Source organism: Rosa rugosa, chromosome 5 (assembly GCF_958449725.1).
Source record: "Rosa rugosa chromosome 5, drRosRugo1.1, whole genome shotgun sequence".
Classification (NCBI taxonomy): Eukaryota; Viridiplantae; Streptophyta; class Magnoliopsida; order Rosales; family Rosaceae; genus Rosa; species Rosa rugosa.
Genome location: NC_084824.1, coordinates 14,385,824 through 14,406,174, shown reverse-complemented (window position 1 = coordinate 14,406,174; position 20,351 = coordinate 14,385,824). Strand labels below are relative to the sequence as shown.

Sequence of the window (20,351 nt, the reverse complement as noted above, 5' to 3'; positions counted from 1 at the left end):
ATGATTCCAGTAAACCAAACAGGACCTTAGGGTGATCTCTCAACGACTTGATTATAATAAATTTCTAAAAAAGGTGAATGAAGCGTTCCGTCAAGTAGAATAATTACTAAAGCAAGTGCACATCAATTAGTTTGCACTAGGCGAAACCCGAAAATTGCTTCAAGTCCTCAACTACAGAACAAGGATCCAAGCGAGGGCCTCGAGACTAATGAGTTCAAGCCGTGGATCCTCAAAACAAGTATTTATGGTCTCACTATGAGTTTGGATGACACCTAGCGAGGAGAAAAACAATGCAGTTTCACTAGATTTAGACAAATGAATGAGGTATTTGATAATAGTTGGAGAGATTTTTTTTTTTTCAATGCAGGATTTACATTCTCAACACGCTTCTGAACGTGTATGTATGGCTTTAAAGTCGTATAAGTAGAGTCGTGAACAACATAAGTGGAGAACTGGTGTCGTTGCGACATTCAACATAGTAAGGGTTGTTTTTTTTTTTATTTGGGTCAGATTCGGGTCTCAACCCGAAGTAAATGATAACCCGACCTAGCCCAACTACATGTGGACCCACTATCGAGATAAAAGAAAACCCTAGGGTTAGATACCTCGAACGTCGCACGCGTCCCTCGCACGTGAGTAGCCGGGTGATGAGGAAACGAATGTGAAGCGCCGCAGGAGCCCCATAAACACAAAATTACAAACAAGCCAACGAGCACCGTCAGATCTCTCGCCACGTCACCGATCCGCGTGAACGCTCGTTTCAACGGTTGAGATCACTGGCTTGCAGAGCTACTGGTAAAGCGAACCAAGAAGCTTCTCTCTCTCCCCCTCTCCCTCGTCCATCTCTCTCTCTCTCTCTCTCTCTCTATCTCACTCTCTCTATAATCCAACTCCCCAATTCGGTTTTTCCAGAAAACAAAGACCAAAATTCTCTGTGAAATTGTGAAAGATGAAGGTTATGGAGGAAGTTGTGGAGGAAAACGAAGTGAAGCCTTTGACTGCCGAGGAATTGGAGCAGTACGAGTCCGTTTCCGAGTCCTCCGACTCTGACTCCGACGACGGCCTCGAAGACGAGGAAGAGGACGGCGACGAAGACGAGGATGACGACGACGACGACGACGCGGATGACGACGACGATGACGACGATGAGGATGAAGATGACGACGACGACGTCCAGGAGGTCGTACAGTCCTCCGGTGGCCCTCCGGTTCAGTCAATAGACGACGACGACGATGAGGACGAAGAAGACGAGGAAGGCGCTGAAGGAGGCGACGACGACGACGACGGCGAGGGAGATGACGATGACGATGACGATGACGGCGAGGGCGAGGATGAGGTAATTAGCCGGATCTTTTCCTCTTTTTCCTTATTTGTTAAAGTAGCTTTCAGTACTTTCTGGTTGAAAATTTTCAGATCTGGTACTATTTGTTAATTTTTTTTAATTTTAATTCTATAGAACTATTTGATTTGCTTTAATTGGTGCTGCATAAAATTGAATTTCAATTTTTTTTATCCTGTATTTGGTGGATTCTCAATATTTATCCAGATCTGTTTTGTTTGGATTTATACCAGTCAGTTCTGGCCCTCCTGTTACTGAATATGATCAGGAATTTGTTACTTACAAAGATCTGGATATAGTAATTTTGGATCATCTATGATTCTGATACTGTTCATAACTACAACTAGGGGTTCATTCTGCTTTACCCTTTTCCTGGATCTGTAAACAGTTGGTTGTAGTCACCGATCTGTAAGCAATAGTTTTTAGCGTATTAATATTACTGTTTTTGTTTGGTATTTATTTGTTCTGAACAATTGTTTGGGATTTCTTAAAATCATCCTTGGAGGACTGCTTTATATACAGCACCTTATGACTATGGCTTCAGATCTAATACTACTTTGACTATGACAAATAGTTATTGCAGAGCCAATAGTTACCTTTTGAATGTCAGAAGCTTTACGCCTTTGGCAGACATCAAAAACCAACTCTTGAAATTGTTCTTGTTAACAAACACTCTGCAACTTTTATTAATTTTAATTTCTTTTCATCGTCTTTGTTGCTTACAAATTTACTCCTTTGTTTTAAAGTGACTAAAGCTGGTTCTTACTTTTCTGCAAATTTGTCATTTAGTTCACTGCTGGTCCTTTTGGCTCATTTGAAAAATTGGAATGATGTTCAAAATTCTTCATTCTTCAACTTTTATAAGAATCTCCTTTTTCAAAATGGTAGTTTCTCCTTATACCGCCTTTCTCGCAGAGTACTTGTGCACTTGTTTGATGGCACCCTTTTTCCATTTGTTATTTATGCATCTGTTTTGTTATATATGATTTATCTGTCAGTGGAATGTTGACTGACTCCTTGAAATCTACAGGATGACATTGGGACTGAATATCTTGTTAGGCCAGTAGCCCGTGCGGAGGATGAGGAAGATGCAAGTGATTTTGAACCTGAAGAGAATGGAGAAGATGAAGATGTTGAGGAAGAAGAGGATGACGACGACGATGCTGGTGGGAAGGTCGAGGCTCCACCAAAGAGGAAGAGATCAGACAAGGATGATTCAGATGACGATGATGATGGTGGAGAGGATGATGTGAGACCCTCTAAGCGATAGGGCTGGGTCCCAATCTTGGTTTGAGGACTGACTGACCATTAACAACTAGGTCAATCTCTCTCTCACTCTCATTCTATCATCTCTCTCTCTCTCTTAAAAACTCATGATCTGATCGTCTTGTTTGTAGAAAGGAGGATTAGGATGTGTTTCCTAAATTCTGTGCTGGTTCTTGTTGCTGTATTATCCAAATCATGGTGCAGTATAGTTTTTAGGTTTATAAGGAGTTTCAGCATCTGTTAATGCTTTAGTGTTATGTTAATGTGGATGATTCGAAAGGGTCTGGTGGTTTAGGATTTATGTAAGGGTTTAAAGTATTTGGATGAACTTTGTAGCTTTTAATACTCTTTTTTCCATCATCTATTAGGTTGATTGCAGCTTTCAGTGGTAGGGCCTTTTTGCTCATCATTTTTGGTTGTTTTTTTTTTTTTTTTTTTTGTGAGAAGATCAATTTTGGTTGGTAGTTCTCATGTCTCATTATGAATTCAGCATAATGAATCCTTGAATGAAAGGATCATCAATACTGAGTTATGCCCATCAACTATTTATTTATTAATTATTTATATTCGTTTAAATTTTTGTGTTGGGTGCATTTGTTCATAATAGGTGTTTTAACAGAAAAAAAAAAAAAAAAAAAAATTACAGGACCTGTTTGGTAAAATTCCAATTGTATACTGTGGTATTTTACCAATCTAATGAAATGCAATCTGGAATGGAAATATCATTGTCGTCCAACAACGGCGAGCATTTTTTTTTTTGTTGAAAATGGCGAGCATGTGGTTGTGTATGACACTATGACTAAAGTAAAGTAATGACTGGGCATAAATTGTGAGGCAAAGTAAATAAAAAGTCGTATAAATAAAAGATAGTGGATCGGCTCATTTTACGGCTTGGAGTGTTTGCATTTTTCTCTGTCGGTCATCCTATGTCGGCTATTATTATTCAGTAAATAACTCATTGTTTACGTAAATATGATGTTACAGATGACGACCCTGGTGGGGAGGGGTCCCTTGTAGACGTCGTCGATTTGTCTCCCTCTTTTCTATACCGCTTGCGCGTCTGCACCTCATTGCTGCTCGAGGTGAGTAATAAATGAAATTACTTTTTACCTGTTAAGTTTAATTCCGGTAACGTGACATTATTTACTGAGCTTAATTTTACTGTGGTGGCTCTGAGCAGATGTAGGGCAGAGGGAGAGAAAGGGCATTTGTCAATTACCGTTCTACCCTTCAGTTTGGGAAAGCCATTTGAATCTCTATGAGAGAAATATGAAAAACTATTTTTGCCGGCATTGGTCAGTGGAACCAAAAAATGGGCATGTCTATCCACGACCACAAGCACTTTGAATTTTGGAATCATTCCTCCTTAGAAAACAAGGAAGTGGAAGGAAAACTAACGTATAAAATTGTCAAAGAACCTTCAATGAGTTTGGCTTAAGTAATGAAAAAGTGGATTAAATTAAGATGAATGGAAAATGGTTAACCTGATAAATCTAGATAAGGGTTGAACACCGATTAGTGGAACTCACCCTAAACCCTACATTGTCAGTTCAATTCGGTTTGGTTGTCGGTTAGGTGAATATTGGCGAAAACTGAAAGCATAAATGATGACTAACCCAAATATGATCGGATTAGTAGCATTTTTCGTCATATTGCACAAGAAATGGTTTTAGTAACCACAATGGCTGGTTAAGTTTTTAGTTCTGACTAATGCAGTAAACCGCTGGCATCAAGTTCACCCATATCATCAGTCATCAGATCTTAATTCTTTTTAGTTTTTTGGAATACAGATATTCAATTCTTTACAACGGAAATAATAAAAATTCCACCCACATGGTCCAGTTCAGTTGGCAAGTTGACTGTGCTCCTTAAGCAAGTTGAGGGACTTGAGGCAGAAGTCTCAAGTTCGAGCCTTGTGTATGGAAAAGACTATGCGGGGAGGGCAAGCCCACCTATTTGGTGTACTCGATGCCCGGAGGGGGGGTGTCGCTGCGTCTTTGGCGCGGCACTGTGTTGGACTTCGGGTAAAAAAGGTCATTGCGTGCCTCCTTGTGGTCCTTCCCAGTACCTCCTTTTCAAAAAAAAATAATAATAAAAATAAAAATAAAAATAAAAATAAAAATTCCATCGAAAAAACAGAAAAAAAAAAAAAATAATAATTTATGATGATTTAAATGAATAATGATAAGAAATGGCGCTATCACAACAAAACAAGGGTCTTTTCTCATATTTCGAAAAATAAAAAGCGCCGAGTATTTCCATATCACCCATATGGTTGTCACTCATTAACTCACCGTCACCCTCTCTCTCTCTCTCTCTCTCTGTGTGCAACGCGCTCGTTCTTCTTCACCAATCAATACGTCTACGCTCTACGGCAGCGTACAAATTTCCAGACATTTATTACATTCCGCCAAAATCTAATCTCGATTTAGATTCTGAGCAAATCCGAGATCTGTGAAATGCTCGCTCATTGATCTCCGCCTCTCACCCCTTCTTTGCCAGAAATGGTGATCTTCAGCCCTGTGACTGTCGGTCAGGTACTCCTCTACTGCTTCGCTTCTAGATCCTTCTCTGATTTGAGTGCTTGCTTTTTGAATCGCTGTGATTTTGGTTCATGATTGCAGGTCTCGCTTTTGCTTGGAATTTTACCTATTATTGGAGCTTGGATTTACTCTGAGTTCTTGGAGTACAAGAAGAATTCACTCTCCACCAAACTGTGAGTTCTATTTTTTTTTTTTTTTGCTTTGTAGTGTATGTGTTTGTGTTTATGTATGAGAGTGATCAATGAAGTTATAAGCTTGTGTGTTTGTGACTGAATGGGATTTTTTTTTTTTTTTTTGGTGATACTAGTAGGCACTCTGAGGTGAGTTTAGTTGAAGTTGAGAAGGATGTGGTTAAAGAGGACGACAGAGCTGTGTTGTTGGAGGGAGGAGGTCTCCAATCTGCCTCTCCCAAAGCTCGAACTTCGGCTACCGCCTCGCCGATTTTCAGGTTTCTGAATGGCAATCGTTGAACTATAAGTTGTGAATTCATGATTTGTTGTGTTATGTGCTTACTCTTTGTTTTGTCTGTTTAGGTTCATGTTGATGGATGAGGCATTTTTGATCGAAAATCGGTTGACGCTAAGAGCAATGTAAGTGAAGTTTAGTGCAATCGATGGATCAGAGAAATATACTTGTATGGTTATTAGAATGTTGACCTATGCCTTCCATTTTTTCTTGCAGATCTGAATTTAGTGTTCTCTTAGCATACTTCTACCTGTGTGATCGTACAGATTTCTTCAACTCGTCTAAAAAGGTGACATTGATAATTTAACCCTGTTATGTTTGACATTTCGTTCTTCATCACTGGAAGCCATTGGCTTTCAAATAAAGCCAACCCCTAATTGATTACAGGAGGCTAATTTGAATTGTGAATGGAATATTTAACAATAAGAAAGAACCAGTGAAGTATTGAAAATCAATTATCTTCTCGATTTTTGCTCAAGTATCTTTTTTTTTTAGGAAACTTATTTTCTTGACTGTTGTCTGTATGTGCAGAGTTACAACCGGGATCTTTTCATATTTCTGTACTTCCTTCTCATCATAGTGTCAGCCATTACTTCTTTCACGATACATAATGAGAAGTCTCCACTCACTGGGAAATCCATACTATATTTGAATAGGCATCAAACTGAGGAGTGGAAGGGCTGGATGCAGGTATTTTACTTGTACTCGTTTATTATGTATGCTTGTTTATTAGGAATAAGATGGATGCAGCTTGTTCTGTTTGTATTGTTTTATGAAGTAGGCTTGTTTATGATGAACAAGATCTTTGGTTATGGAATACTTTTATAAGTTTTATTGGCTAGGTGTGAAGCATTTTCATTCAATTTGTAATCCTGTTATTTTCAGCATAAAAACTACGACTGTCAAAATGCCCGGACGTATTTCTAAACACATGCCCTGTAGGCCTCGTATCATTATCATCATTATGGTCTTGATCTGTTTTTCTATGTTGCAGGTGTTATTTTTGTTGTACCACTATTTTGCTGCAGCAGAATTTTATAATGCAATTCGAGTGTTCATTGCTGGATATGTGTGGATGACTGGATTTGGAAACTTTTCTTATTACTATGTTCGCAAGGATTTCAGCCTAGCAAGGTTTGCACAGGTATGCAATCCCCTAGGTCTCAAAGATGTCGTGTGAGTTGTCATATTAAGTATTTATCTAACACATCCTGTGCCTTCTTATTGAGCAGATGATGTGGCGGCTTAATTTCTTGGTATTGTTTTGCTGTGTGGTCCTCAACAACAGTTACGTGCTGTACTACATCTGTCCTATGCACACTCTATTCACTCTTATGGTTTATGGGGCGCTTGGTATCTTGAACAAGTATAATGAGATTGGGTCGGTGATAGCATTAAAAATCATTGCTTGCTTCTTGGTTGTTATCTTGGTATGGGAAATACCGGGAGTGTTTGAAGTGCTTTGGAGCCCATTTACATTCCTCGTTGGTAAATAACTTCTGAAAGTCTTCTTCTTTTTCATTTTTATTCTTAATTTTTTATTTCAACAAATTTCTGGTCACTGACCCAAATCATGTAAAAAACAAAAAAAATTGCAGCCTACACAGACCCTGCAAAACCAAATCTACCAGTCTTGCATGAGTGGCATTTCCGCTCTGGCCTTGATCGTTACATATGGATAATTGGAATGATATATGCTTACTATCATCCAACGGTAAGATTTGAAAAAAAAAAAAAAAAAACAAAAGCTGTCTATTTTCCAATGCAATTGTATCTTTTAGTGCAATATTTTCATGCTTGATTGTTGGGTGTGGTATATGGATGCATTCCTTTCATCATTATTTTCAGTTTAGTAGCTTACTGATTGGCACAAAGTCTTATAGGTTGAGCGGTGGATGGAGAAATTGGAGGAAGCAGATTGGAAGCGTAGAATGTCAATCAAAACAGCTGTTTCTGTAGTATCCCTGACGGTATTATAGTTCTCATTTTCAGAAAAATCTTGCTTCAAAGTTTCCATCTCTATGCTGTCTGATTGCTGTTTAAATGCGTAGGTGGGATATCTATGGTTTGAGTATATATACAAGATGGACAAGCTCACTTACAATAAATATCATCCTTATACCTCATGGATTCCAATAACGTATGATATCTTTACCAGAATGTGTTAACAATTTAGACTGTTTGAAAACCTTTTGTCTTTACTAATGTAGAATCTCCTTTTTGTCGATCAGGGTCTATATATCTTTGCGAAATGTCACCCAGCAATTCCGGAGCTACTCTTTGACCCTTTTTGCGTGAGTGACTCTTTTGATCCGTCTTTGTTAATTTTTTTTCTCATGTATTGGAGGCATATCACTTGCCGCAGACACCATTAGGTGTATTCTCAAAGATTCTGGTAGCTTTAAGTCTTTAGTTTTTGGTTCATATTACATCATCATGTGCAATTCATATTCATATGATTTTTAAAACTTCTGTTTTCTTTTCCCCAACAAGATGGCTTGGAAAGATAACACTGGAGACCTACATCTTGCAATTCCACGTGTGGTTAAGGTACGCTAAAACTCATAATTACTCCTCCAGCACCTTTAAGCCTTCACTCATTCACTGTATGCTCCAGTCATTTGTTAAAGATAGATGACATTAGTTTGACATTATGTCTTAACACATAATTTCAACCTAGTCGATATTACCCCACACATGTGAGATAACATGTTTAATTGAGTAGAGTAGGCTGCTCACTGAAATAGGTTATCCTTGTTTAATGGGAAAATGTTTTTCAATGTTAATAGCAGAAGTGGAAATGATCATCAATTTCCCGTTAACTGTAAGGTCACTTCTGATCTGATCGATGTCTCCCATCAACAATGCAAATGTTTCATATAGCTCCTTCTGTTAGTCAATGCTAAAAAGTGGTTTATTATCTTATTGAGAAATGAAATACTCTTAAAGCTTTATATTGAGTCTACAGTTTCCTTTTTTGGTTCAAGGGAAGGTTGCATTATAGACATATTTATGGATACGTTAGCAGGAAAATATATATCTTATTATGATTTCTATTGAACCTTGCAGATCAGCTGTTCCTGATGGTCAGCCAAAGTTGTTGCTTGCGATGATCCCAGACTACCCAATGTTGAACTTCATGCTCACTTCTTCCATTTATGTTGCAGTAAGTAAAGATATTGTTATCTGGCATTTTTGTATCAAAAAGAAAATCTCCCATATTTATTCATGCTCCAATTCTTGCCTGCTTGCAGATCTCTTACAGACTTTTTGACCTGACAAATACATTGAAAATAGCATTTGTACCCAGCAAAGATAACAAGCGCCTTGTCAACAACATAGTTACTGCCACAGCTGTTTCATGTGCATTATACTTCATCTCTTTTGTCTTCCTAAAAATCCCCCAAATGCTGGTAAGGGTACCCTCTGAACTGACTTGAGCTGAAACTTTGACATTTGTTCAGTCAAAATTTTGATTTGGAACACCAAATCCATTATCTGAGAGTTGAAAGTTGCAATATGTTTCGTCATCTCATTCTGCATTATCGTTGATACTCCAAACTTTTGCAGGTTTGAGAATTCAAATATGTGAAGATATAGCATAGAAAAAACCACTCTTATGAATTGCTGCGAGAGAGAATACAGTTCCACTGCATGAACTTTGCCTCAAATTAGAGGTTATGGCAATTCATCTGCTTCTGTGACGGGGTTATTAATGGAAAAGTAGATCCTTGTATTTGTATTCTTTTGGTCTGTGAAATCCTTGTATTAGTATTAGATTTGAGACAATTTGTATAGGAAAGGTGGGTAATTAATATGACCTCAAATTGAGGGGGATTACCTTTGCCATACTCTTTAGTCTGTTACTAGTAAAATCATCCATGAGTTTGCAAAACATGTACCAGATTTGCTATTCTGATACTTTTTATAATTTGCCAGATATCTTTATTCTTTTTTCTTTTTAATGTTCTTATTACATAAAATTACTAGTGACAGAAATTCAAGGAGAAAAAGAGCTTACTAATTGCCAACTCCTAGGTATAAGATGAGTAGCCTCCTCTAGCTTCATGACATTTCAGGTTCAGGACACTGCTGAGGCATCACTCATCCAGGTACCCTTGGCAATAGGTATTCTCCTTACCTTATTAGCCAAGTTAATCTTCTCAGATGCCCACGCCGTCTGCCCTAATGGGATTGGGAAAACAAAAACCGCTAGTCAGTAACTAATCCCAATGTTTTACCAAGGTATTTCGTGGGAGCGTGATCACCGGTCGATTTATGATCAGTTCCCAGTGTCTTCCTTAGCCATTTGTTACGGATGAAGCAGAGACATATGACAAAACCCAAATGGTGAAAAATGATGAGAAATCAGACTCAAAGAATAAGTGAAACGAATTGGAAGTATGGGAGGAGGACTGGTTGGAATATATGCATGCATTTCTTTTAATTTTGTTGCGTTTCGTTCCCTACAAATACTATAAAATCTCAATTGACAAAGAAACGCAAGGTGCATTTCTTTAATTAATAGTCAAGGAACATTATGGTACTGAACACAAATAGATCATATCCCATCCCATTTCCAATAGAACTAGCCGACTAATACCTCTTGTAATGCCATCAATTTTCTTTTCTAAATAGGACTAGCCGACTAGGATTACAATTTTCTTTTCTAAATAGGACTAGCCGACTAGGAAGAAACATAAATACTTAATCCTCACCGAGCTATCTAAAGTAGTTCAAATTCTTGCCTGATTACAATTTCTTTTGAGCCTCCTTTAACTAATTTGCTCCAAAGTTATTTAACTCCGTCAAGACCAAGTATGGCTCCTTATTCATAACTCGGCTTTACATAATGTTTCAATTAGTAGCTAATAAAACCATAACCCTGACGAAATAAATTTAAAGTTTCAAACAAAAACAAAAAGTAATTACCAATACAATAAAATATCAACAAAGCAAACAAAATTATATAATAGAACAAAGCAAATGTGTACACAAGTTGCATGGAGTCTTGGAGACTTGAATCTGAAATTTTGTTGAGCTGACACAATAATAATGCAGTACCCTTCAATAAGATTAGAACATACAATATGCAGAAAATATGACACGAATAGTTACAAGTACATCAGATCAATATCCAAACAATTGCTGCAGCCACAACCGCTGCTTCACGGGTAGCTTTGTTTTCCTTGGCGAATGGAGATCGGCGGCCTTGACCAAAACCATTCTGACAATGATCAACCCGTAGGATAACATCATTGTGCAAGCGTCGCTCTGCCTGTGCAGGGTTGTAACGTACAAACCTACCACCTAAACCTCTTGAAGTTAAATCTCCATAGATGTCTGGGATAAAAGCTCCCACCATGTAACCGTAATGATCATAGCAATTTCTGATTACGGGGTCTTCATGCCTAAGAAGCTCTGCCCATATTTTGTTCAGAGTATCATTTGCCTTGGACTTAACCACCTCGACCATTATGATGGCTAGGCCCTTGACATCAGCAGCGGAGCTTCGAGGATTCGATTTAAGAGAAGAAACACAAAGATTGTAGTTCGGTGTTTGTTTGCACGTTTGGTCAATGAGATCAGACCTGCAATGGCTTATTGGAAGAAACACATTTTGAATGATAAATATGGTTAGTAGTGGTAGAGATATTGAAATGATCTTCATCTTTGCAAGACAGAAGGGTTAGAAAAAGTTCTGGTTGTATACTTGTGTGAAGAGGTACGATATTGATTTTGTTAAGGTGTAGCTAGGTCCTTTTTATAGGGAGTATATGCTACTATAACACAATGTATAAATGGTGCTAATTGAGTTACAAATTAAAGTTTGAAATTGTTATAAATTTGGTAAGTTCAACGGCATGGAATTTGGTACGTTGGAATTTGAAGGTATCATACTAAATTCATTTCAATGAACATGGAATTTGGTACATAGTCAATACTTTGGACCATTTGCCTTCCTAAATTAATTTGAGTCAAACGTTTTGATGACACTTTAATTTGACTGTATGTTTTGGCTCACCTATATGATTTTGGCTTTGTAAGAGCAACTCCAACAGCTTCCCCATATTTTGATTTTTCTCTATTTTAGAAAAAAATGAACCTCTTTTGCTCCAACAGATTCTCTATAACCATCCCTATTTTAAAGAAAAGGAGGAAAGAGAAAACCAAATTCCCTATATTTACAGCAATCTCTAAAATTTTAAGAAAGAATATGGAGATTTTAGATATTGCTGTAAAATAGGGAATCTGTTGGAGTTGGAGAAGAAAAAGATGCTAAATCTTTTACTTTTGCTTCCCTATTATACAGAAATTATAGGGAAACTGTTGGAGTTGCTCTAAGTGGGAGGTCGCAATAGACTAGTTGTTGTATGTGACTATGTGAGTTGTTTATTTGATCCAAAAAAAAAAAAGTATATTTTTTGGGTTTGAACTTTTTGATTACATCGGAGAAATTGGACTGATTTAGCTTAATGTTATCTCAGTTTTCCATTTTCCTTCATCAGTCATCACTTGCCCTAACACTAGGCAAGTTCAAAACCCTAAAGCCATTCGACCTGCATTTGCATGAAAAATTGAGCAGAGTTGATTTAGCTTATATATTTAGTGGTTAATGATCTCTTTTCTTTGTTTTGCGTTTGTCTTTATAGTCCTATAGGAGTATATATTCTCATCAGAGTTGATCACAAATCCATTTTTATTTAGTTCCAAGAAGTTTGGCATTTCGATACTTGGTGAATCATTCTAGCACCCATCATTATGATATACTTGGACCGTACTTAGTTTGAATTGAAAGTGAAAACTCAGATAAGATTTTGTTCCGAGTTTGGCTGATGAAGCGATCAACTAATCATTTTGGCTTTCAAATTCAAAGTTCAAAGCAAATCATTAAGGCAAATGGTAACTGCTGCACTGCATTTACTGAATTTAGTCTTTTGAAATACCTTCAAAATCCAATTTGACAATATAACGTGAATTTTAGTACTATATAACACCCTTTTAGTAGTGCCAGAAATACCATTCAACTCAAGTACCACAACAAGTTCAAAACAAGTTCACAAAATGGTTTCTTCTTCTCCCTCAGTAGCTTGCATTGCTGTAATGTCTTTCATGGTTCTGATGAGCACTACTCCCTCCTCTGCTTTTATCCTAAACAAAGATATTTGCTCCAACACCAAGGTCTTGAGTCGCTCTTTTTGTTCAAAATTTCTGGGTTCTAATCCGGTTGTGATCAAGTCCCTCCTTCTCAGCCTCGCTGAGGCCACTATGGATGTAGCATCTTCGAACGCTACAAAGACCAGCCAGCTGATAATCAAGTGGCAAAACCAAACAGACAATCCTCAACTGAAGAATGCAATTAGTCTATGTCCGAGGCCGTACAGTGAAGCCATTACTGATCTCAAGGAAGCAAAAGAGAAGGTCAGGTCTGGGGACTATGTTGCAGTACAACGTGCTGTAGTTGATGCTTCTATAAAGTTTCATGCATGTGAGGAGAAATTCGAGGACACGCCACCTGATCCATCGCCATTGTGCAGTACTAGTGGTGAATTAGCTGCCATCTCTAGCATTCTTATAGCTGTTTCTGAGTTTCTGGTGAAATCATATAAATGATTTTGCAATATTTGTATTGAGGAATAATGAGGATTTGTACGTGCATCTTTCCAAATCCTTATATAGATAAGCTTTTATAGTGCTGTATAAAAATTATGAACTTTATTTTCTCATTATATGTATTGCTGTAATATTGCCTGCTTGTACGGTACACCAGACTATTTCACTTTTTTTTTATGGGACATGGAATAGGCAGATTAATATCTTTATATAAATTGGAGATAATCACAATTAGTAGAAAATTGAGTGCAACAATTAAAAAATATCACCGGGAAAGTAACAATCTATTGGACTTCCATCAGCCTAATGCTCCATCAGCCTCAGGGCTGGTCCTGAGAATTCGGAGGCGTTGAGCAAAAATTATAATGAGGCTTACTAATTGTTTATCCATCAAACATTATGATAATTTCGGTGCCGCAGAAAAAGTAAAATAAGTTTCATAACTTAATAAATGACTATAAAGTATTGAATATAAAGTTCTTTTTTGTGTGGAGGCGCTAATAACATAGAAAAATGCTTAGGTTACTCTCTCTGAGAGGTAGGTGGAGGCCGTGGTCTTATGGCGGCGGCTCTGCATATTGGGCTGGAGGAGATGGAATTTCCCTCTCATCTGGTCGCTGGGAGATTGAGGGCTGCGGGGTTCCTCGTAGTCGGCATCTCAAATTTAGGGGTGGTGGTGAGCCTGTGTTGCGAGGAGTTTCTCGTGGCGGATATGAGGGATCTGGGTCATTCGGGATTGAGGATGGCTGGACAGGAATGGATCCGGTGATTGGTGCTGGTTGCGAGGTCGCACAGTGGAGCTCCGGGCGGCGATCTTCCTCGTGTGTTCGTGCTGGGCTGAGTGGCTGGGTGCTGTCGGCGAATGGTGATATAGATGGTGATTGCGGCGCTGGGCTAGCAATGGCTCCACTGATCTGTGCCGGAGTACAACTGGCTGCTGTTGGGAGCGGCGACGATGGCGGTGGGCGGTGGTGAAAGTCTTACTCGGTCGGCGCCGTCGAATGGAGGTGGACTGGTACTCTGCCTTGCTGGGTTTGGGTGTCCATGGGTTTGGGTGGCCTTAGCAAGTCCAGTTGGGCTTTGAACCCTTCTGGGCCTAGTGCTAGGGTTTCCCTTTCCTTTGGGCCTCTATCTGGCATATGGAGTAGTTGGGTTGTTGGGCTAGGTTATTTTCATTTTAATTACTTTTATGTAAGGGTTCTCTATGGAGAATGAACTCGTAGCTTCTCTATGAGTTTTGTCGCCAAAAATAACCAGGATGTCTTGGCCTATTGATTCTCTAGGATGTTCGAGGTTAGATTTTGGCAGGGCTTCATGATCTTTAAAAAGGTTGAATTACTTAGGTAGTGACTCTTTTGACAGTCCCACAGGGATGGGTCATTATGTGTAATTTCGCTGATCAATGCAATGAGTTGACAATTCTCTCAAAAAAAAAAAAAAGAGTTCTTTTTTGTTGAGTTTCAGTTTTTTCTTGTTTGTTGTAAGGCTTAGTCCTCCAATTTGGTATTTTCAAAACGAACAGTGGCAAAAATTGAGAGAGGAAAGAGAAGAAAAAAAAATTAGAGAAAGAAACACAGTAAAAAAGGAGAAGAAAATAAAGGCCCACTAAATGAGAGATTAAAAAAGGAGAGAGAAAAAAGAAGAAATATAAAACAAAATTGAGAGGAGAGTGGCAGGGTAGTGAATCGAACCCACAATCAAAAACCATTTCTATCAGTTGTGTTGCCAATTCCACTGAGCATAATTATTAGTTTCAATGAAGCTCTTTTATTACATATCTACAAAATTAACTTGGCAACTTTCTCCAAATGCTAACAACATTCCAATAACATAACTAGCTGAAACATAGATTTACAAATTTGGGTTGTTAACAATGATGTTTCACTCCAATTCGATCACTGGAGAGTTTCTCTTAACTTGGCAACTTTCTCCAAATGCTAACAACATTAATTCCAATAACATATCTTGGTAGTTGTGTTAGTGGTAGATTGTACTCCAATTCGACCAAATGTTGTCAAAATTCGTGAGCAAATTCCAAAATCTTAGTTTCTCCCAATGTCTCATATATTCATTTTTTGAGTGAATTATAATTTCTTCTTCTTTTCATGATCCATGTTCTACAAGTAAGGGTTGCCATTTATTAGTTGTTGGTATCACACCAATTTAGGATATACACTATCATGTTATCTTGATGATCATGTTATAGGCATGCGTTGGTTCAACCAAGTCATGTGCCATTCTCACCTTCTTTTTTTTTTTTCCCCCTACAATTCCCCGTCAAATTAATTTAATAGATATTTTTTTAGATGGGTGGTTCTAGTTAGACTTCCAAATTTGCTATTTGGACATCTCATACTTATTACACATCTAATTTACTTTTTAGAATACTTGAAAAGCTAAGTAGATCTCTTTATTTTTACCAAAACACCCTTGAACATGAGATACAACAATCTGTTACTCTACTTTTTATCTGTATCTTCAACCACGAGAAGAAGAATGAATCAAAATCACATGATATTGCTCTATTATGAGTAGGTCACTCCTCCACCAAAATTAAGTAAAGGGTTGGTTCTCGATCTTGATATGTTGTTGGAATCCTTTGGGTTGGAAGATTGAGTAATAACTATATCATAATATTCAATAAATTTAGTTTAAGGAAATTCCAAATCAGATTGTTTTGAATTTACTTTTGTATTAAATGATGAGTCATCTATAGAAATTATTAGTTTTACTTAATTGTTTTAGGTAAATTATAAAACTATATAGACAATATAAGGAAATTCCGGAAAAAAAAAACAATTTAATTGAATGTTATATTTGGGGGAGGTAAAAGATGAGTATTTTTTTTAAATTTTTTTTCATTTTTCTCTCTTTGTTCTTATTTGTCTTTTCATATGACTTGACAAAGTCTATTAATAATTGAAAAAAGTTGGAGGTCCAACTAGAACCACTCTTTTTTAGATAAGTAATTAAGCAGTGGGTGTTTGATCTTAGTTCAACTCATCCTATCATAGTATCATCCTCAGTTGCTCAAGTAACTGGACTCCACGCTGTAGTCCGAGGACAGCTGCATAAGATAATTTTATCGAATTCATACTATATCACAGGAGAAAATTAGGATTATAAATCCCCTTAAACCTGATTCTACTAAACATTGTGAATATATAGAAATGCAAGCCTATGGGTACGTATGAGCAGTCATGCCGTATGAAAGTGATCACTTTTACAGTTTACTTCGGAACTTATGAAGTGATTTAAGTTCCAGAATTGTCTGTGATCATCTAATACATAGCTCTATGAACGAATGTATTGGATTGATTTGGAAAACTGAAATAATTGGATTGATTTGGAAAACTGAAATAATTGGATTGATTTGGAAAACTGAAATATTTGTAGCTAGGAGTTATACCTTTTTTTAACCCTTTAGTGAAAGATGGTTAGCTATGAACAATGTTACACACATGCAACTCATAATTCGCCATGTCATTCAGTGATTCAAGCCAAGCCAATATTAGCTTTAACGTTTCACTTTCACACAATTGTCTGAGTAGTGAAACTGATGGTCTATGCTTTCAATTCAGATTTACAACCAACCATTATGATCGCGTACTGAATAAAAGTAATTGCTCCACTGCATTGAAATGAATTTAGTACTTTCAAAAACCTTCAAATTCCAACATGACAAATGATCTATAGTGGTACATGAAATTATACCAGTTGAGTAGTTGAAACCACAGAAAATCACAAATTGTTTTTTTTTTCTTGTTCTTCTTCTTCTTCTTCTTCTCTCTTAATAACTAGCGTTCTGCTACTATCTTTCCTGTTTCTAACTACCACTACTCCATCTTATGCGTTGACGCTAGATGAGGATATTTGCTCCAATACCAAAGTCCCGAATCACTCTTTCTGTTCAACTTTTCTGAGTTCTAATCCTGTTGTGATCAACTCCTTCCTTCACAGCCTTGCCGGCTAAGAGCACTATAGATTTTCACATTTTCGAATGCTATGAGCCAGCAAATAATCAAGGGGAAGAAGCAAACATATAATCCTCACTTGAAGAATGCATACAGTTTATGTTACAGGCCGTATTGCTGCTCTCAAGGATCCCAAAGAAGGTCAGGTCTGGTAACTATAATGTAAACCTTGCAGCAGTTGAGGCCTCCACAAAGTTTAATGCGTGTGAAGACCGATTTGATGAGGACATATCTGATCCATCACCATTAGCAAGTGATAAAAACGATATAGCCACTCTCTAAAGTCTTGTTTTAGTGGTTCTGAAATTCCGCTGAAATCATATTCATGATTTTGCCACATATATATGATTATTGTTAGAAATCGGTCTTAATATCTATGAGCCTCCTTGGCTGTTTACTGTCCTCCATAGATTAGCATTAATGTATATTAGGTATAAGGATTTGTGATCCTAATTTTCTCTGGTTGCACTGTCATGATCATTTTGTCTTTGGAAGAAAAGTTTTTCCCTCCAAAAATATACCTTTTTATTAGTGTGAAGACGAAATTGGCTAAGTGGCAGTTGAATCTACAAGCAATCAGTGTCAAAGAAGATAGCGGTACCAGTGGAAGGACTCCACGGGATCAAGGAGACTAATGAGGTTAGCATCCTTTGATGAGTTGATCAATCTCTGTATCGGGTGTTACATCTCTGAACTCCAGTTTGCTTCCTCCATCTGTCTCTTTCTCATTTGCTCTTATTCTCTCTTACCGAGCTTCAGAATATAAGAATTGGTTCGATTTCTCAAGGATGATGTCCTATGGACCATGGGTGAATCTGTGGCAGTCCCCTTGCTTTGGTTGCTATGCTCTGCTTCTTATGTGGTGAGAATTGCTCAAGATTGGCTACTTCGAAAACATTTGGTCGTCATATTGGGGCTTGGATCTTGAGCCATCGTCTTTGTTCGAGCCATTTCTTCTCAGAAGCACAAAGGTCCTGGATATAAAATCTCGAACCCATGCCACAGTGTATCACACTGTCTAGTTACATGAACAGGATGAAAGTGGGATGTTCCAAATATGCTCAGTTTAAAGTATACTATTCCACAGAATTGCCTCAATATTTGAAGTTCCATTTCTTTATCTCTGCTCAACATTCATATTGGTTAAAAGAACTGTCATTGTAATCAAATAGCTGCTTTCATAAACATTTACCTAAACAAGAAAGTTCAGTAGCTATTGTCAAGCCTAAAAATGTAACCTTTTAGCCAAATAGTATTCATGGGGAAAGATATAAGCGGACAAAATCTAAACAATGACAAGGTTTGATACAAAAAACTGAAGCCATTTCCAAATGAGCAGCAAAAGACTACATTGCAGGAACCAGCAGCAGATTTACTCGACTTTCGATATAGAAATAATCACCAGCAAAACAGGACTTTTTCTGTTCGAGATGCCGCAGATACTCCCCCTCAGAATATATGCACAATGTCATAAGCAAACGTCCAGAAAAGCACAAACGACAGAAGCCCACCCAGGACACCATCGAGTATAATCTGGTTCCAGCTGTCAAAATACGAATGAACCTGAAACCCTGCCTTTGCAATGAGTCCAACCGAAGTGATGGCCATAATAAGAAAATACAAAACAAATCCAGAAAGGCCGGTGAACCCCAAAATTCCAGCAATGACCCCGCCAATGATAGACATAAATGTTCGGCTGCACAAGGGAAAATACCAACACTTGTGTTAAATGAGAGCTTCGGAATAGGTTATAAGCATGTAATTTCTAACTAGTCATTAAAAAATTTGTGACATCTTCTTATGTGTTACAATGATGTATTATACTAGCCCGATATCATTTGGTAACCAACCTTGGGTAAGACATGGAACCACAATCTGTCCCAACATTTACAAGAGCCCGAGAAATTTTATGATAAACTAGTGGGTGAACTTGAATGAACTCCAAGAGTAAAACAACAAGAAACACTGCACTTATTGTCCCCCCCCCCCCCCCTCTACCCTCTCTCTTTCTCACACAAAAGACTGATTTCCTATCCCAAAACAATAGAATATATGCAGAGAGCAAGCTTTGAGGCTTGACAAACAAAATAGACAAAAGTAACATAAAACAAATACAGGGCCAAAAAGGTTGCTAACACAAACCTGTAGTAGATAATTTTCATGTTACTTTGCAAACTCTCCGCATTCAGGGTCGGAACATCATTTGTGGCCTCGCTAGATTTCTTCCCAGATGACTCATTATGTCCAGCCATAGCTTCTGCTTTTTGTAAGCTTGTAAACAATATCTGAACAAAGCAAGACAAATTCAATAAACCATCCCTTAATTTTGCACAAACCATCAGCCTAACCACATTGAAATAGGTAACTGAAAGCAGTTCACGACAGAGTCTACAAAAGATGTAGACTGTAGAACAGGAACTCAAACATGCTTTCCTCTATAGGAAGCAATGATGCAGAAAACAAACACAAACACCACATCACATACGGAACTCCTCGACACTCCGAAACTCAAGAGAATATTATATCTAAAAGTATCACCGGATGGGAAAGAACTAAAGCGGCCAAGGTCAAATGGGCTGTCATGAAAGTTCACAATCACATTGAACACTCGGTTTCAGAACAATGATAAATCAAATTATCAAAAAACTTCATGTATAAACAGCACACAACTAGCTTAAGCATACTTATCACCCATCTTGATGCAGAAATTGAGCTGGGTTTTCTTTCTCTACGTATTATGAGCATAGGAGTGTCACTAAACAGCAATAGAATCACATAAAAATCCAAATTCTCACTAGGAATTCTTGAATAAACTAAACCTCCATCCCTAATCAAAAACCTAAAACAAAACAAAATCTGGGTCCTCAAGTTTCAGATTCAGTGTAATATACAACAGATTACGGTACAAGATCTGTACTTTCTAAACTGATTAAAGCATTTAACACAGAATTTCATCACAAACAAGAACAAGCAATACGAAATTCGAATTGGGGAGCTGAAAATTTCAGACCTTTACACTCAGAAGCGATCAGAGGCCTTCTCTGGTTGAAACGACGAGCTTTGTTTTTGGGTCCAAGTCTCAAGTCTGAACCCAAATAGCTAGCTCTTTATTAATTTTCACATGCACCCCAAAACTTTCCAATATTTTCA

The 20,351-nt window shown here is 37.6% G+C and overlaps 4 protein-coding genes across 7 annotated transcripts; 3 read left to right on the top strand and 1 right to left on the bottom strand.

Annotated features, from left to right (window-relative positions):
• The first annotated feature begins 818 nt into the window (after positions 1-818).
• LOC133707825 (uncharacterized) lies at positions 819-4,074 on the top strand. Of its 3 annotated transcripts, XR_009845314.1 has the most exons (4): positions 819-1,336; positions 2,370-2,658; positions 3,590-3,687; positions 3,786-4,074. XR_009845314.1 is itself a non-coding variant. In XM_062133307.1 (3 exons), exons 1-2 carry the CDS (start codon positions 950-952, stop codon positions 2,607-2,609), a joined length of 627 nt encoding a protein of 208 aa, XP_061989291.1. In that variant the 5' UTR covers positions 819-949; the 3' UTR covers positions 2,610-2,658; positions 2,737-2,990. The 3 variants fall into 3 exon arrangements, 2 of the variants coding, with proteins under 2 accessions (XP_061989291.1, XP_061989289.1); XM_062133307.1 differs by lacking the exons at positions 3,590-3,687; positions 3,786-4,074 and adding an exon at positions 2,737-2,990; XM_062133305.1 differs by lacking the exons at positions 3,590-3,687; positions 3,786-4,074 and having other exon boundaries at positions 2,370-2,990.
• A 796-nt stretch (positions 4,075-4,870) lies between these two features.
• Positions 4,871-9,464, top strand: LOC133707824 (protein REDUCED WALL ACETYLATION 2). Of its 2 annotated transcripts, none has more exons than XM_062133304.1 (16): positions 4,871-5,142; positions 5,230-5,321; positions 5,459-5,596; positions 5,682-5,738; positions 5,830-5,902; positions 6,145-6,303; positions 6,608-6,757; positions 6,846-7,101; positions 7,212-7,327; positions 7,497-7,583; positions 7,665-7,753; positions 7,845-7,907; positions 8,107-8,163; positions 8,683-8,779; positions 8,868-9,026; positions 9,184-9,464. In XM_062133304.1, exons 1-16 carry the CDS (start codon positions 5,110-5,112, stop codon positions 9,187-9,189), a joined length of 1,632 nt encoding a protein of 543 aa, XP_061989288.1. In that variant the 5' UTR covers positions 4,871-5,109; the 3' UTR covers positions 9,190-9,464. The 2 variants fall into 2 exon arrangements, with proteins under 2 accessions (XP_061989288.1, XP_061989287.1); XM_062133303.1 differs by having other exon boundaries at positions 5,456-5,596.
• Positions 9,465-12,678: 3,214 nt separating this feature from the next.
• Positions 12,679-13,227, top strand: LOC133711238 (pectinesterase inhibitor 2). The gene has a single exon (XM_062137393.1). The coding sequence runs from the start codon at positions 12,679-12,681 to the stop codon at positions 13,225-13,227; it is 549 nt and encodes a 182-aa protein (XP_061993377.1).
• A 5,132-nt stretch (positions 13,228-18,359) lies between these two features.
• Positions 18,360-20,268, bottom strand: LOC133708775 (uncharacterized). Its single transcript, XM_062134297.1, has 3 exons — positions 20,210-20,268; positions 19,344-19,486; positions 18,360-18,897 (listed from the first exon to the last, which is right to left on the bottom strand). The coding sequence occupies exons 2-3, from the start codon at positions 19,451-19,453 to the stop codon at positions 18,651-18,653; spliced, it is 357 nt and encodes a 118-aa protein (XP_061990281.1). The 5' UTR covers positions 19,454-19,486; positions 20,210-20,268; the 3' UTR covers positions 18,360-18,650.
• Positions 20,269-20,351: the final 83 nt, after the last annotated feature.